The sequence below is a fragment of the Spermophilus citellus genome, assembly GCF_964194105.1.
Source record: "Spermophilus citellus genome assembly, chromosome: 4".
NCBI lineage: Eukaryota > Metazoa > Chordata > Mammalia > Rodentia > Sciuridae > Spermophilus > Spermophilus citellus.
The window spans coordinates 28,564,886-28,580,511 of NC_138185.1; the positions used below are offsets into that span (position 1 = coordinate 28,564,886).

At 45.0% G+C, this 15,626-nt stretch overlaps 1 protein-coding gene across 1 annotated transcript in view; it reads left to right on the top strand.

Moving 5' to 3' along the window:
• TGM6 (transglutaminase 6) overlaps window positions 1-10,980 on the top strand; it is a gene marked incomplete at its 5' end in the record, with an annotated part of 35,298 nt that extends 24,318 nt beyond the window's left edge. Inside the window, 3 exons of the mRNA XM_081292827.1 lie at window positions 8,380-8,534; window positions 8,823-8,956; window positions 10,122-10,980. Coding sequence (XP_081148953.1) covers window positions 8,380-8,534; window positions 8,823-8,956; window positions 10,122-10,275 — 443 coding nt within the window. The 3' untranslated portion in view covers window positions 10,276-10,980. The remainder of the gene's footprint in view (window positions 1-8,379; window positions 8,535-8,822; window positions 8,957-10,121) is intronic.
• Between the last annotated feature and the right edge of the window lie 4,646 nt (window positions 10,981-15,626).

Genomic DNA, 15,626 nt, shown 5'->3' on the forward strand with positions numbered 1-15,626 from the left:
AGAATGAATTTGGAAGAGCTCCCTCTTTTTCTATTTCCTGAAATAACTTGAAAAGTATTGGTATTAATTCTTCTTTAAAGGTTTTGTAAAACTCCGCTGTATACCCATCCGGTCCTGGGCTTTTCTTGGTTGGTAGTCTTTTGATGGCTTCTTCAATTTCATCCATTGATATTGATCTGTTCAAATTGTGTGTATCCTCCTGACTCAGTCTGGGTAAATCATATGACTTAAGAAATTTATCGATGTCTTCACTATCTTCTATTTTGTTGGAATATAGGTTTTCAAAATAATTTCTAATTGTCTTCTGTATTTCTGTAGCATCTGTTGTGATATTGCCTTTTTCATCCCGTATGTTAGTAATTTGAGTTCTCTCTCTTCTTCTCTTCGTTAGCATGGCTAAAGGTCTGTCGATCTTATTTATTTTTTCGAAGAACCAACTTTTAGTTTTGTTAATTTTTTCAATAGTTTCTTTTGTTTCAATTTCATTGATTTCTGCTCTGATTTTAATTATTTCTTGCCTTCTGCTACATTTGCTGTTGTTTTGCTCTTCCTTTTCTAGGGCTTTGAGATGAAGTGTGAGCTCATTTATTTGTTGATTTTTTCTTTTTTTGAGGAATGACCACCAGGCAATGAATTTTCCTCTTAAAACTGCTTTCATTATGTCCCATAGATTCCGATATGTTGTGTCTGTATTTTCATTTATCTCTAAGAATTTTTTGATTTCCTCCTTTATGTCTTCTGTAACCCATTGATCATTCAGTAACATATTGTTCATTTTCCATGTGATGTAGGATTTTTCCTTCCTTCTTTTATCATTGATTTCCAGTTTCATTCCATTATGATCAGATAAAATGCAAGGTATTATCTCCACCCCTTTATATTTACTGAGGGTTGCCCTATGGCATAATATATGGTCTATTTTTGAGAAGGATCCATGTGCTGCTGAGAAAAAAGTATATCCATTTGATGATGGTTGATATATTCTATATATGTCAGTTAAGTCTAGGTTATTGATTGTGATAATGAGTTCTATAGTTTCTTTATTCAACTTTTGTTTGGAGGATCTGTCCAATGGTGAGAGAGGTGTGTTGAAGTCACCCATAATTATTGTGTTGTGGTCTATTTGATTCTTGAACTTGAGGAGAATTTGTTTTATGAATGTCGCAGCACCATTATTTGGTGCATAAATATTGATAATTGTTATGTCTTGTTGGTGAATGGTTCCTTTTAACAGTATATAATGTCCTTCTTTATCCCTTTTGATTAACTTAGTTTTGAAGTCGATTTTATTCGATATGAGGATGGCCACCCCTGCTTGCTTACGAGAACCGAGTGCATGGTATATTTTTTCCCATCCTTTCACTTCCAGCCTGTGTATGTCTTTTCCAATCAGATGTGTCTCCTGGAGGCAGCATATTGTTGGATTTGTTTTTTTAATCCATGATACCAGCCTATGTCGCTTTATTGGAGAGTTTAAGCCATTAACATTCAGAGTTACTATTGATATATGGTTTGTACTTCCAGCCATGTTTGATTATTTATCCTTTTTTAAAAAAATTTAGTTTGTTTCTCCATGATTATCTTTCCCCTCGCCCTCTGTCTTTACCAAGGCACTTCCTACTGATGGTTTTGGTTTTTGTTTTTCATTTCTTCCTCGTGTAGTGTTTTGCTCAAAATGCTTTGCAATGCTGGTTTTCTGGCTGCAAATTCTTTTAACTTTTGTTTATCATGAAAGATTTTTATTTCGTTGTCATACCTGAAGCTTAATTTTGCTGGATACAGAATTCTTGGTTGGCATCCATTGTCTTTCAGTGTTTGAAATACATTGTTCCATGACCTTCTTGCTTTCAGTGTCTATGATGAAAAATCCATTGTTAACCTTATTGGTTTACCCCTGAATGTAATCTGTCTCCTTTCTCTTGTAGCTTTTAATATTTTCTCTTTGTTCTGTATATTGGATATCTTCATAACAATGTGTCTTGGCATTGGTCTACGGTGATTTTGTGTGCTCGGTGTCCTGTATGCATCTTCAATTTGTATATCTGTTTCCTTTTTTATTTCTGGAAAGTTTTCTGTAATTATTTCATTCAGCAGGTTACTCATTCCCTTGGTTTGAATCTCTGTACCTTCTTCTATCCCGATGACTCGTAAGTTTGGTTTTTTTATGTTATCCCATAACTCTTGGATGTTTTTCTCGTGATTTTTTACCAGCCTTTCTGAGTTGGCTAGACTGTTTTCAAGATGATATATTTTGTCTTCATTATCTGACGTTCTGGCTTCTACTTGCTCCACTCTGTTAGTGATACTCTCAATTGAGTTTTTAATTTGGTTTATTGTTTCCTTTATTTCTAGAATTATTGTTTGATTATTTTTTATAATCTCTATCTCCTGATAAAGATGCTTAACTTCTTCTTTTATCTGTTTATGTAATTCATTCTCAATGTGTTCTTTCGCTGCTTGAATTTGCTGTCTTGTATTCTCTTTAAGGTTCCATTCCATCTGTCTAAGGTGTTCCTTGAGTTCTTTATATGACCATTTTTCTGATGACTCTAGGTCCTCCTGAATATTTAGGCTGTCCTGCATTGTTTGTACTCCTTTTCTTCCTTGCTTTTTGAAGCTGCTCATGTTACTTCTTGTTCTGTTTGACTGATGAGTTACTGTTTACTCCTATAAATTTATTAGATGCTTGGGAGGAAAGGTATTAGAAGGGAAGGGAAGAAGTCACTAAAGAGAATGAGAGTAAGCAGGTAGAATTCAAGGAAGGGGGGATAAGATAATTGAAAAGAAATGAAAAGACAAAAGAAGAAAAAAATAGGAAATAAAAAAGAAAAAAATTTTTAAAAATAATAAAAAAATTTAAATTAAAATTAGAAGAAAAAAAATTTTTTAAAAAATGTTAAAAAAAATTTAAAAAAACAACAAGAAAGAAAAATGAAAATGAAAGAAAAACCCAAATCAAAAAAAAAGAGAAAAGAAAAAAAGAAAAAAGAAAAAAAAACTAATAAATGCAGTCTTAGAGTTTGATTAACTTCTCTTCCAGTAGGTGGCGCTGTGCCCACCAGGCCAAGTTTCTCCTGTCAATACGCGGGAACCAATCACTGTGCAGCAGCTCCTCCCAGACTGGGCGAGTCTCCAATCCTGAGTGCCTAGGGCCTCCTCTTGTGTCTAGTCACTTCCCACTTTTCCTCTAGCCAGGCCCCTCTCACGGGTGCCGCTCACCACAATACTGGCTACACGCCAGGTCTGCTGCTCCCGGGAGCCCTGTTTTCATGAACGACTGGGCACACTCTTCCAGTTTGCCATTCCCTCAGACCCTAAGTTTGTAGAGCTTGGGGCTGAGAATCCTCAGCAAATTTTACTTGCTCTCCGGTAGCCACGCCCCCGGTAGCTGGTGCAAGAGGCCTCAGCAGTCAGCCCTGGTGGGAGCGGTAATTCCGCGCCGCGGGTCCCGCGCCACCTCTGATTCCCTCGGGCTGGCTATCGCGCTCACGGGAGAGCTGGGAGGGGCCCTTACAGGAGAGCTGGGAGGGGCCCTTAAGGTTTCCCCGATGTGTGGAGAGGGAAGGCTAGGGAATTACACACCTGTAGCCGCAGGTTTCAATGAAGTTATCTCCTCCGCCGCAGTCTGATGACATCAGTTCTCTGCCATGGTGGTGTCTCTTGCAAATGGCAACAGTTCGTTTCCCTTTGCCGGGCGACCAATGCAACGGGTGGGTCCTTACTGTCTCTCCCAAGCCCCGTTTCAAACCTGTGGCCACTACCTATGAAGGCTCGGTAGGCATTTACCTCCGTAGGATGAGAAGGGCTGACCAGTTGTTTCAGCCGGATGGATTAGTGCTGAGTCACAGCTGTTTGTCTGCGGGAAGCAGGTGAACGGGAGCTTGAATTCAGCCGATCCGGGCTCAGTGTGTGTTCTGAGAGGCCCAGACTGTTCGCCCCAGATCCACGTCAGCTCAGCATTGCCTAGTGATCCTGAGCAAACAGATTTAGGTTTTTACGACTCCCTATGCCTGCACAGCTGAAGAGGTCAGAGACTTGATCTCTCCGCGCCCGCCGCCATGTTGACGTTAATTGACTTTCAAATATTTAACTAGCTTTGTACGCCTGGAATAAACCCCAATTGATTGTGATGTGTAATTCTCTTTGTACATTATTGGATTTTATTGGTTAATATTTTGTTGAGGGACTTTACATCTGTGTTCATAAAAGCTATTGGTCTTTGGTTTTCTTTTTTTGTAATGTCTTAGCTAGATTTTGATATTAGGGTTATGCTGGTCTCGAAGAATGCATTAGGAAGTATGCCTCTGCTTCCATCTTCTGAAAGAAATTGAATTAGTATAATTTCTTCCTTATTACTTAGCAAAGAAATCAAGGCTTGGTACTTTCTGTTTGGAAAGATATTAAATACTGATTCAATTTATTTTTTTATGGTAAGGGGGATTGAACCCAGAGGTGCTTTATCTCTGAACCACATCCCCAGCCCTATTTTTTATTTTGAGACAGGGTCTCACTAAGTTACTCAGGGTCTCATAAAGTTGCTGAGGCTGGCCTTGGACTGCATTCCTCCTTCCTCAGCCTCCCAAATTGCTGGAATTACAGGTATGTGCCACCATACCCAGCTTGATTCAATTTCTTTAATAGATATAGCTGCATTCTAATTGTCTGCTTCTCTTTCTGTGAGTTTTGGTAGGTTATTGAAATTTTCAAGGGTTTTGGTTATCAAATTAACCATTTTTGATTATCAAATTTGAGGGCATATAGTTTCCACAAATTCCTCAACAGTTTTTAATGTCCATGGGATCTATAATAGTGTCCCTTCTGAAGTTAGTAACTTGTGTCTTTCCCCCCTCCCCTTAGCCTGACTAGAAACTCATTGCTTTTATTGATCTTGTCAATCAGCTGTAGGTTTTGTTGGTTTTCTCCATTGATTTGCTGCATTCAATTTCATTGATTTCAGCTGATTTTTATTATTCCTTTTCTTCTGCTTATGTTGGATTTAGTTTTTGTAGTTTCCTAGTGAAAGCTGAGGTTATTGATTTTAAGCCTTCCTTCTTTTCTACTATCTGCTTTGAATGATAAACATTTCCTTCTTAGTTTTGCTTTCACTGCATCCCACAAACTTTGAAGTGTTTTACTTTTATTTTCATTTAGTTCGAAATATTTTAAACTTGAGCTTTCTTCTTTGTGTTGTTTAATCTCAAAGTATTTTGTATTCTCCAGCTATCTTTCTGTTATTGATTTCTAGTTTGAGTCCACTGTGGTCTGAAAGCATACATGATATGATTGTGGGGTTTTTTTTGGCAGGGGTTCTTATCCATATTTTATTAGTTTATGAAGTAAGAATTCATTGAATTCTCATTGCATATCAAGACAATAGAAATGTAGGTAAAATGAAGAATTTGTGACTCGCCCAGGAGATTATGGAGAAATGGGAAGACAACAGACAATCTCAGGATGATGTGCTTAGTGCTGCTATGTGGTGGGGATCCTGGGGGATGGAAAACCACCCTGCAGAGAGCAGGGACAGGAAGGGAAGTCATCAAGGAAGGCTGCTAGAAGTAGAAGGGGACCTGGGGACAAGTTCTTGGAGTGGGGAGGAGACCTACATTGCAAAAGTGCAAAGACATGAGAGGGTACAATGGTTCCAGGGAGGAGTATTTCAAAAGGAGAAGGGAGAAGCTGCCCATCTCTTAAGTCCCAATTTTGGAAGGTGCACAGTACCACTTCCATGATCATCTGTTGGTTCAAACAGGCTCCTAGGTCAGTCCAGATTCACCAGGAAGGGGTGCACATTTACCTCCTGATGGGATAGTGCTAAGGCCTGCAGACAAAAGTGCATTTGGAAGCAGAGACGTGTGGCCATGTGGAATCATGGGATGCTGCAGGTCACCCAGGGCAGGGAAAGGACTCACAAGAAGGGGGAGGACTCAGTGTTTCCACAACCCAATTTCCTAGAGCTTCCTAGAGGAAGCTCAATGCCATGTTTGCCATGGAATTAAATTATTTACTGGTGGGCAATGGCAGACATGAAGAAATGTAAACTTTTTTAAAATCTGCAAGCTCTTCAGAAGTGGGCTCAGGATTCCTATGCTGTCAGCCTGGCTCTAGATTCTGAATCGCCAGTGCAATTGGTAGTAACTAGGTCCCAGATTCTTCCTCACATACTCCCCCGCAGCTCTTCATTGGGGTAGACAAGATAATGCATAAACTACAAAATCATCTTCCCTTATTGTATTTGGAGAAGGTGATAAAGACTTTGTATCTGTGAGGTCTAATTTCCACGGTGTTGCAATTTATAGGCATCTCCTGCTCTCTCTAATGTGGACAGCTTTATCCTCTTCATTTAAAAGCATGTTGAAGGCAGATGCAATGGTGCATGCCTGTAATCCCAGTGGCTCAGGAGGCTGAGGCAGGAGGATCACAAGTTCAAAGCCAGCCTCAACAATTTAGCAAGGCCCTAAGCAACTCAACAAGACCCTGTTTCTAAATAAAATATTAAAAAGGGGCTGTACCTGTGACTCAGTGGATAAGCGCCCCTGGGTTCAATCCCTGGTGCCACAAATAAATTAAAATTAAAAATATTTTTTTTAAACATAAGAGCATATCGATGCTGGACTCCTCTGGCCCTGCATCTGGAACTTTCACCTGCTGGTCAGAGAACAGGTATTTGTATTCAGAGCTAACTTCCAGCCTTGACAGAGTGGCTTCTGGCAACACACGGGGCTGATTTCTATTCCTTTAAAAGTCATTAATGTGTTATTTATGGCACAAAATGGGATATATCTTGGTGAATGTTCCATGTGATCTTGAGAAGAATGTGTGTTCTGCTGTTGTTGGGTGACGTTGTATCGGGTTGATTGATTGTGCTGTTGAGAATCACTCTTCTAGGGAAAGAGTCTCAGCTTTCCTAGGGCAGCTCACGGAGTCCGTGACTCAAAGGACTTCAGGAAGCTCTGGTCTGGACACTGATAGTTCACCCTTCTCTTCCTTTCTCCCAGAGTCTGAACTGGTGCTCAAAGCTCTGTCCATCCTATCATGGTGGCATATGGTGGCTCTTTATGCTGGAATTGGGGATTTGCATTTCTAACATCTCAGATGATGCTGATGTGTCTGGTCCCAGGACCACGTGAGGAGCCAGGGTCTATCACCTTGCAAGGAACAAATGATGTTATATATGCAAAGCATTTGGCATAATTCCTAACACCTAACAAATGTATAATGGTTGGTGGTATCTGTCCTTATTTTTATATTTCTATCAGTTGGGGACGATAGTAATCATATTTGCTCATGGAATTGTTCTGCAGATTAAATCATTTAATCCATGAAAATGCTTCAAAGTACGCAGCATACTTTAATCCATTAGTGAAAGTTAACTTTTAAAATAATGAATTATTGCTAATATTGTTGTAAAGGCTTTTCCAGCAAAAACTTATTGGACTAAGGGAGCCCAAAAGATGAAGTAGCACTTTCACACTGGCATTCAGGAGCATCTACTGAGGCAAAGTCCTAGGTGGCTGAAAGTATGCACTAAGTTCAAGTCCTTTAAGCATCTTTCCACAAGTTCAAAACTCAGATGCCACCAGGGTCAAGAAGAAAAGAGAGATAAAGAAAGTAGTGGCAGAGCAATAGAGTGGGGCCTGGAGCAAACCAAAAAGGGCACATTACACCTAAAAGAAAAAAAATACATATTGGTCCAAAAACACAAATATAATGGTCACACATGGTTTGTGGCAATTCATACTCTTAAGAAGAGAATACCTAGGGAGGGTATTTATGCCTGGTGAGAAGGAGACAGAGACACCCAGGACCATGGGAAAACTTAAGACTACTGAGAAGGAGTGTCAGTGAAGCCTTCCCACAGCTACTAGGGCTGACTGGAACTAGCCCTTTCTGGAGAAGGAAGTTTTAGAGAAGTTGTGAGGAAGTGGGTCTCATTGGACTGGAAGTTTGAGGCAATCTTTGATTTCCTTCTTCTCTGTGCCGCGCACATAGTATGTGGTCAATAAACAGTGACTGAATTCCTAATGGAATGGTTGATGAACTGAGAGATTGACATCTTGAATAACTAGAGAAAATTTCAGATATGTCTCTGGATGCTCTTAGAGAGATAATCTGGTGTTACAGTAGCTTACTGGCCTGAATTTGAATTTTTTCTCATCTTGGCTCCTTGATAAACTTGCTATGAGGTTTTGGGGGAAAAAAATTACCCTCTCTGAGCCTCAGGTTTCTTCATCTATGAACTCAAGAGAATAAGGCCTTTCTCAGGATGGTTGCCAGGACCAGAGAGGGTATAGCTATTGATGGGCATTCCTTCCCCTTGGGGGTACCATTGAAGAAAAACATCAAGCCCCCACCTCCCACCTCTGCTTTCCCTTCCAGAGAAGAAGATTCCAGTAGCAATATCTTACTCTCAGTATAAAGAAGACCTGACGGAAGATAAGAAGATACTATTGGCTGCCATGTGCTTTGTCTCCAAAGGAGAGAAGCTCCTGGTGGAGAAGGACATTACCCTGGAGGACTTCATCACCATCAAGGTGGCTTCTGTCACATCTACCTTCCCAGTAGGCCCACTTCAAATCTGGGGGGAGGGCATCAAAAACTGGGGAGCTTGTACACCAGCTTCAGTTGTAACACCAACTTCAGCTCCCAAGGGTGAGGGGGAGAGGTGGGGATGCAGGGGATGGGTCTGGTGGGTACCAGGGAGGAGTCGGTGCAGGCAGGGTGGACATGGCCAATGCCCCATCCTTTGACCTAGCCAGGACCATGGGTTTCTTGGAGGGATGGTGAGGAGACGGGATGGCTCATGGGTGTTGCCCTTCCAGGTGCTGGGCCCAGCCACCGTGGGGGTGGCAGTTACAGTGGAAGTGACGGTGGTCAACCCCCTCTTGGAGAAAGTGGAGGATGGTGTGCTGATGGTGGAGGGCAGTGGCCTTCTCCAAGGACAGCTCAGCATAGAGTAAGTGCCACCCTGGATCAAGGGAGCCCAGAAAGCCAGGTAGCACTTTCACACTGGCATTCATGAGCATCTACTGCGCACAAAGCCCTAGGTGAACAGAGAGTACGTCCAAGTTCAAGACCTTGAAGCATCTTTCCACAAGTTCAAAACTCAGATCCAGGGCTGCTAGGGAGAAGGGCTGCCTTCCTCCTAGGAGGGACCAGGGAGACACAACTGGGAGGGGAACAGGAGAGATTTTGAACCCCCAAGAACAAGACACATCAGCTTTTATCCACTGAATCATTCATTTCCTCAGCCACACACTCACCCATCTCACTCATTCACATTCTCTCGCCCACCCGCTGACCTGTCATTCACTGGGTCACTCATTCCTGTCATCACTTTGTTCACATTTTCACTCACTTCTTCCACTATTCGTTCCACTACTGCACTCAGTGGTGATTGGCTCACTCACCCTCATTCATTTCCGTGTTCCTCTGTCCATTCCCTTGAGTTCTGCTCATTTGTCGATTCATTGTCCAGCGTTGGTCATTCACCCTGTACTCACACCGTTCCTGATCAAATGGACCCGTGCTCTAAGCCCTATGCAAAGGGTCAGGAACACCAAGATGAACCCCTGGGGTTCTGCCTGCAGAAGGACCCTCAGGGACAGATGGCCTTTCCCGTGAGAAGAGTGATTTCTGCAAACAGAGGGGTAGATCCCCAAGGTCCAGGAGATCAGAGGCAGCCCTGAGTCAGGGTGTCATGGGACCAGGGAGAATATTTGAGCTGGGCCTTAGGTGAGAAATGAGGAGCTTTTCTGGTGCCAAGAGGTTAGGAGGGCTTCCAGGCAGAGGTGTCTGTGGCTGGGACAGTCGGGGAAGGCCTCTCGGAGAAGGGAAGCCTGGTGTGGGCCATGGGTGTGGTGGGATGGGAGGGCATGGTAGGCAGGAGGAACGCTAGAGAGAAAGCCTGGGGAGGGTGCAGTCTGTTCAGGGCATCAGGAGGAGATTAACTGGCGGAAGCAGGCAGGGAAGATTAATCTGGAAACATGTTAATGAGGCTTGGACATTAAGCCACCGGGTGAAATTGATCCTGAAGGCCCTGGGGAGCCGTGGACTGGCAGGCCAGACTCAGCACGGAGAGAGGACTGATGGCCTGCTTCCCCTCCTTCCCTGTCCTCCAGGGTGCCCAGCCTGCAGCCCCAGGAGAAGGCCTTGGTCCAGTTCAGCATCACCCCGTCCAAGAGTGGCCCCAGGCAGCTTCAGGTGGACTTCGTCAGTCACCACTTCCCGGACATCAAGGGCTTTGTGATTGTTGACGTGGCCACAGCCAAGTGACAGACCCTCAGGGACTGAGGGGGAGCATTCGGCCCCTGTTTTGCTCCTCGCCACCTTTCTGTGGGAGCCGAGAAGCCTGGGTCAGTCCTGCTTCAGTCTCTGCCCTACTCTGTGAGTTTAGGCAAGGCCCTTCCCTCTCTGGGTGGAGGTCCTCAACTGTAAGATGAGGTTTGGACTCATTCATCCTGAACCTTTTGGACAAATAGGTGAAGTAAGAACCTAGGGATCCTCTCCCCCTTCTCATCACGCTCCTGGCTAGAAGACTGACACCTCCGAGAGTCCCAGTCACCCTGGCCCACTGAGCTGTGGCCTCTTTGCCCCTCCAGCTCACCTGTCCCTGTGTCTCTCTCAACCCTTCAAATGCCCTAGCCACATCCAGACCCAGCCGTCCTCCCCCAGGCCTGACAGAGAGCCCAGATGTTAGAGCCGGAAGCTAAAGCATCCCTCAACACACCCACTGCAGAGAAGAGGGGCCTGGCTGGGCCCAGGGTACCTAAAGGCAGAGTCATCCTGCATATGCTACTTGCTCCACCTTATGCCAAAGTCATGTTCCTGAAAAGCATTAGATTTTAAACATCGAGAGATTTTTCCCTCAGGGGAGACATAGGCTCTGGATTCAAGGGGCAGAATCCAGTAAGCAGCTGAAAAGATAAAGAAGGGTCCATCCAATGGATTGTATTCCCCTGAACTCTGTAGCCCCAGATCTGATCCGGTTAGGATCAAGGAGCTCACCAACCATCTCAGCTACGCCCGAAGTTTCTTTCTTTGGCACCCATCCAGCACCAGTTCTGCAAAACAGCCCAGCAGCCTGCACCATGCACATCGTGTGCTTGGAGTCGAAACAGGACACCAAGCCCTGGAATAAGGACCAGATAGACACCATCAGGCCCTGGAGATCAATGAACTTGCATATGAAATTCTGTTCCAAAATTTTCTAGGTAGTCCAAGAAATTAAAATTAATGATATAATTTAAGTCATATGAACCACAGCAACACAGACTCATCTGCGGTGAGAGGCCTCCTGGATACAATTCAGTGGAGCATAATCGATGTAGGGGGCTTTGCACAAAGCAGGTCGGGCAAGTGCACAGTGTGTTGGGTGGTCCTTGGGGCCCCGTAAGGCAGGCTCTTCTCTGATGATCCTATGGAACATGAGCTTGGAGAAGCTCTTGGGCTGCCTCTGTTCCAAGATCCTCTTTCCAAACCTGGGTTTTTGATGCCGGTTCCACATGGGAGGATCAGCGGGAGGTGCAGGGCAGCCAGCCACTTCTTTGAGATTGAAGTCAACATGTATCACTCCCAGGAAAAAGGACGCTCTGTCCCACAGAAGGCTCAGCAAGTCGGCCAGGAGGGTGTCCCCGGGGACCTCCAGATGCTCTGTTCCTCCAGTGATTGCCAACAGCGGCGGGAATTCCTCAAGCTCAGCAGCGTAGGGGGAGAGTCCCAGGAATCTGGTCCTGAGGTGCAGTTTGGGTTGCAGGATGCTGATTCAGGGGGATCCCAGGGATCAACACCCAGGAAAGAGAGTTAGGGAAAGCAAGAGGGGGCAGAGGGAGGAATCGGGCCGTGCGTGAAACTGCCCCACGACAGCCCCAGGGACCCCGCAGGCAGCTCTGGAGCCGCTGTGGCCTGTCACAGTTTTCTGGTTGGGCTGAGATGGTGGGCCATCGGTCACTGATTGCCCAGGAGGGGGTGTGACTTTGGGTGAGACCTCTCTCTGCAGCTGGGACTGTCCCTGAATCCGTTACAGCTGAGGAGCAGCTGCTGGCAGCTCTCCTACCAGTGGGGGCTACGAAGTCCTCCAGGAAGGGGATCTGGGCTGTGCCCTCAACCTGCATTCTGTTCAGTCCCAAGGACAGGATGGTGACACGTGTTCCCCAGTCTCATGCTCACAAGGGTTTACCCTCTAGCCGCTGGAGGCAGGTGTTAAATCATGACCTTTTAAAAGGCATGAGAAGCAAACAGAAATAAAAGTAAATAAGTACATAATTTTTAAATAAATAAGCTCATTAAATATGGTGGTGAGTGCCAGAAAGAAAATAAAAGTGACAGCCTTCTCCTCAAGTGATGGGGTTAGGATAGCTCTACTTTAGAAAGAGGAATCATGAGAAAGTCTCTCTGAGAAGGCTAAAATTTTAATAACAATGCCAGAGAAGCCATGTTTAAAATCTAAAGTAGTATATGCATGCTAGGAACTGTTTCAGGTGTTTTACACAGATTAATTTACTTAATATTCATATAACTAACTCAATGAAACAGTTTCTATTATTCTTTTCTCTTTCCAAATAAGGAAACTGGGTACAGAGAGGTTAAATCACTTGCACACAACTGCACAGCACTTAAGTGTAGTATTTGAAGTTAGGCTATCAGAGAATGCACTCATAGCCTCTGTGTTTATTGTATGTGAAGAGACAGGTATGCAAAATCTGAGAAACTGTCACAGGCAGACAAAACAGACATGTAAGTTTGGGAGTTATGTTAGTTTCCTGTTTCTATAACAAAATGACTGAGATAATCAACTTATAAAGGAGAAAGGTTGATTTTTACCTCACGGTTTTATAAGTTTCAGTCCATGATCAATTGGCCTGTTGTTCTTGGGCCTGTGGTGAGGCAGCACATCATGGAAGGGAACATGTGTTAGAACAAAGTTGCTTGCCTCATGGCAGCCAGGAAGTGATCGAGGAAAAGGAAGGGCCAGGGTCCCAATATCCCCTTCAGTGGCATAACCTATGTGACCACAAGACTTTCAACGAGGCCCCACCTCTTAAAGCTTCCACTACCTCCATAATGTCCCCCCACTTGCCCAAACCACAGCATGGCTTTCCCAGGGGCTCTGTAGGAGGTCACTTTCCCTGGTAGGGTGGGCAGCTCTTGTCTCCCACAGCCCCTCCTGTTCTTCAGGCTGACACATCAAGTCTTCTTCAACTGTCCCCAAAGAGCCTGAGCTGAGCACCTTGACCCAGTCATGTGCTGCCTCCTGGGACTTGGCTCTTAGAAGATCAGGATGGAGGGATGGTCAGAGGGCACTGGAGTGGTGTGGTGTCACGGTCACAGTGTCCTGGCTGGGGGACTTCTGCTCTACACAGTTGCTGTGTTCCAACGACTATGCAACCAATCACCCAACAACTACAGCTTAAAATAAGGACAACTGTTTTGCTCAGGAATCTGCGGTTTGGGAGGGCGTGGTGGGGACAGCTCCTCTCTGAGACCTCAGGGACAGCTCGCAGACTCTGGACTCCTCCTCCGTCTCAATGACTCAGGTTGCTGGCGGTTATCGCTGGCTGTTGGCCGATCCCTACTCTGGGGCTGGCAGCTGGAACACCTGCCCATCATCCCTCCCACGGGCCTGGGCGGCCTCCCAACATGGCAGCTGGTTGCCAAGGTGAGCACTTCAAGAGAGCGGGTGCCAGAGAAGCCATCAGCCTCCCTGGCCTAGCGCTGGGGGCCACCCTATGTCATTTGTGCCACACTCCATTCCTCAAGGCAGTTAGAGACTTCTTCCCAGTTTCAAAGGAAGGGAAAGCATAAGGTGGGGAAGATTCTAGAGGCGCTTGTGGGACTGGAAATATTGCTGTGGCTATTTTTGGAAATTTACAATCTATCAGACTGCTTCCTGCTGCCTGTTTCTCGACCCCCTGGATATTTGTGGAAAGCCATTTTGCACCCTGGGTCTGATCTGTCTCAGCATGCTCTCCTCCATTTCATGGTTGGTTTTGTTTTGTTTCGGTACTGGGGATTTAAACCAGGAGTGCTTTATCACTGAGCCTCATCCCCAGCACTTTTTTAAAAATTTTTTAATTTAATACAGGTTCTTACTGAGTTGTATAGGGCCCCACTAGATTGCTGAGGCTGGCCTCAACTTGCAATCCTTTATCTCAGCCTCTCAAGTCCCCGGGGATTACAGCCATGGTGCCTGGCTTCTTCTCATGCCTAATGTCACTCCGTCCACTTTTGCTAAAGTCAACAAGAGGCAGTTTTTCTTGCTTGCAACCAAGAACACTGACACAGACACTGAGGAGGACATGAATTAAGCCAACGTGCTCAAGTGTCCTGCAGCTCATCGCCCTCTTCTTGACATGGGTCAGCAGCCCTGACCTTCAAATGCTCAATGGCAACCCACAAGAGGGACTCAGAACACAGTACTACCTTGACCCCTCTAATAGCTTCTCATTTGAGTCATCTTTTGGGCTTCTTCAGGCCTTAGAGGCTATCCCTCAGAAAGACCCTTGGGTGCCAGGGGGTGGCACATGCCTGTAATCCCAGCAGCTTGGGAGGCTGAGGCAGGAGGATCTCGAGTTTAAAGCCAATCTCAGCAACTTGGCAAGGCCGTAAGCAACTCAGCGAGATCCTGTCTCTAAATAAAATATAAAAAAGGGCTGGGGCTGGGACTCAGGGGTTAAGTATCCTGGGTTTAATTCTTGTACCAAAAAAGAAGGAAGGAGGTAGGGAGAGAGGAAGCGGGGGGAGGGAGGGAAGAAATAAAAACCCCTGGGCTCCTCTTCAGAGTGGATTATAAGACTGTTTCTTAAACAGAAGCAAGAAACCAGAGGGGAGGCGGGGGTACTGGTGGCGGTTGTATTAAGGTTCACTAGAGAACAGAACCAACGAGACACAGACAGAGAGAGAAGATTTATTCTAAGAAACTAGCTCACAGGACTATGGACTGATGGGTCCCAGGACCTGCAGTCAGCAAGTTGGAGCCCCCAGGAAAGCTGATGGTGAAGTTCCAGTCTGAAGGCTGACAGGCCTGAGACCCAGGAGGGGATGATGGTTTGGTTCAAGTCCAAAGGCAGTGAGTCCCAGTGTGAAGGTCAGTCTCTTGTTCAGAGGAAGGTGGACTTTTTGCCTAGTGAGTGAATTGGATAAGGACCACCCACATGAAGAAGGCAATCTGTTTTACCCAAACTACTGGTTCAAATGTTAATCTCATCCAGAAACATCCAGAATCATGCTTGGCAGGAAGTGAAGGATGAGCAGGAACTTCCAACTTCCTACCTGAGAACTGAAGCCAAAGCCCAGGCAATGTGTCACTCAGGGCCTTTGAGACCATCTCTGCCCTGTGAGCTGCCAGCTGCTGAGCTGAGCACAGACTTCAAGGGCTAGAAACAATTTCACAGAAATAATGCAAGAAAGTCACAAAACAAAAGCCATAGCAACCAGTAGTAGGGACAGAGAGAAACTTGGTTTCTAGACTTGCCACATTATATTATTTAAAAGGCCCGGTTTTCAAAACAGAACAAAGACAAAAACATTACGAGACATACAATAAACCAAGAAAATATGGCCCACGTCTAAGAAAAAAAGAATTCAGTGAGAACTGTCCCTGAGGAAGGCTAGGCATTGAGTTTACC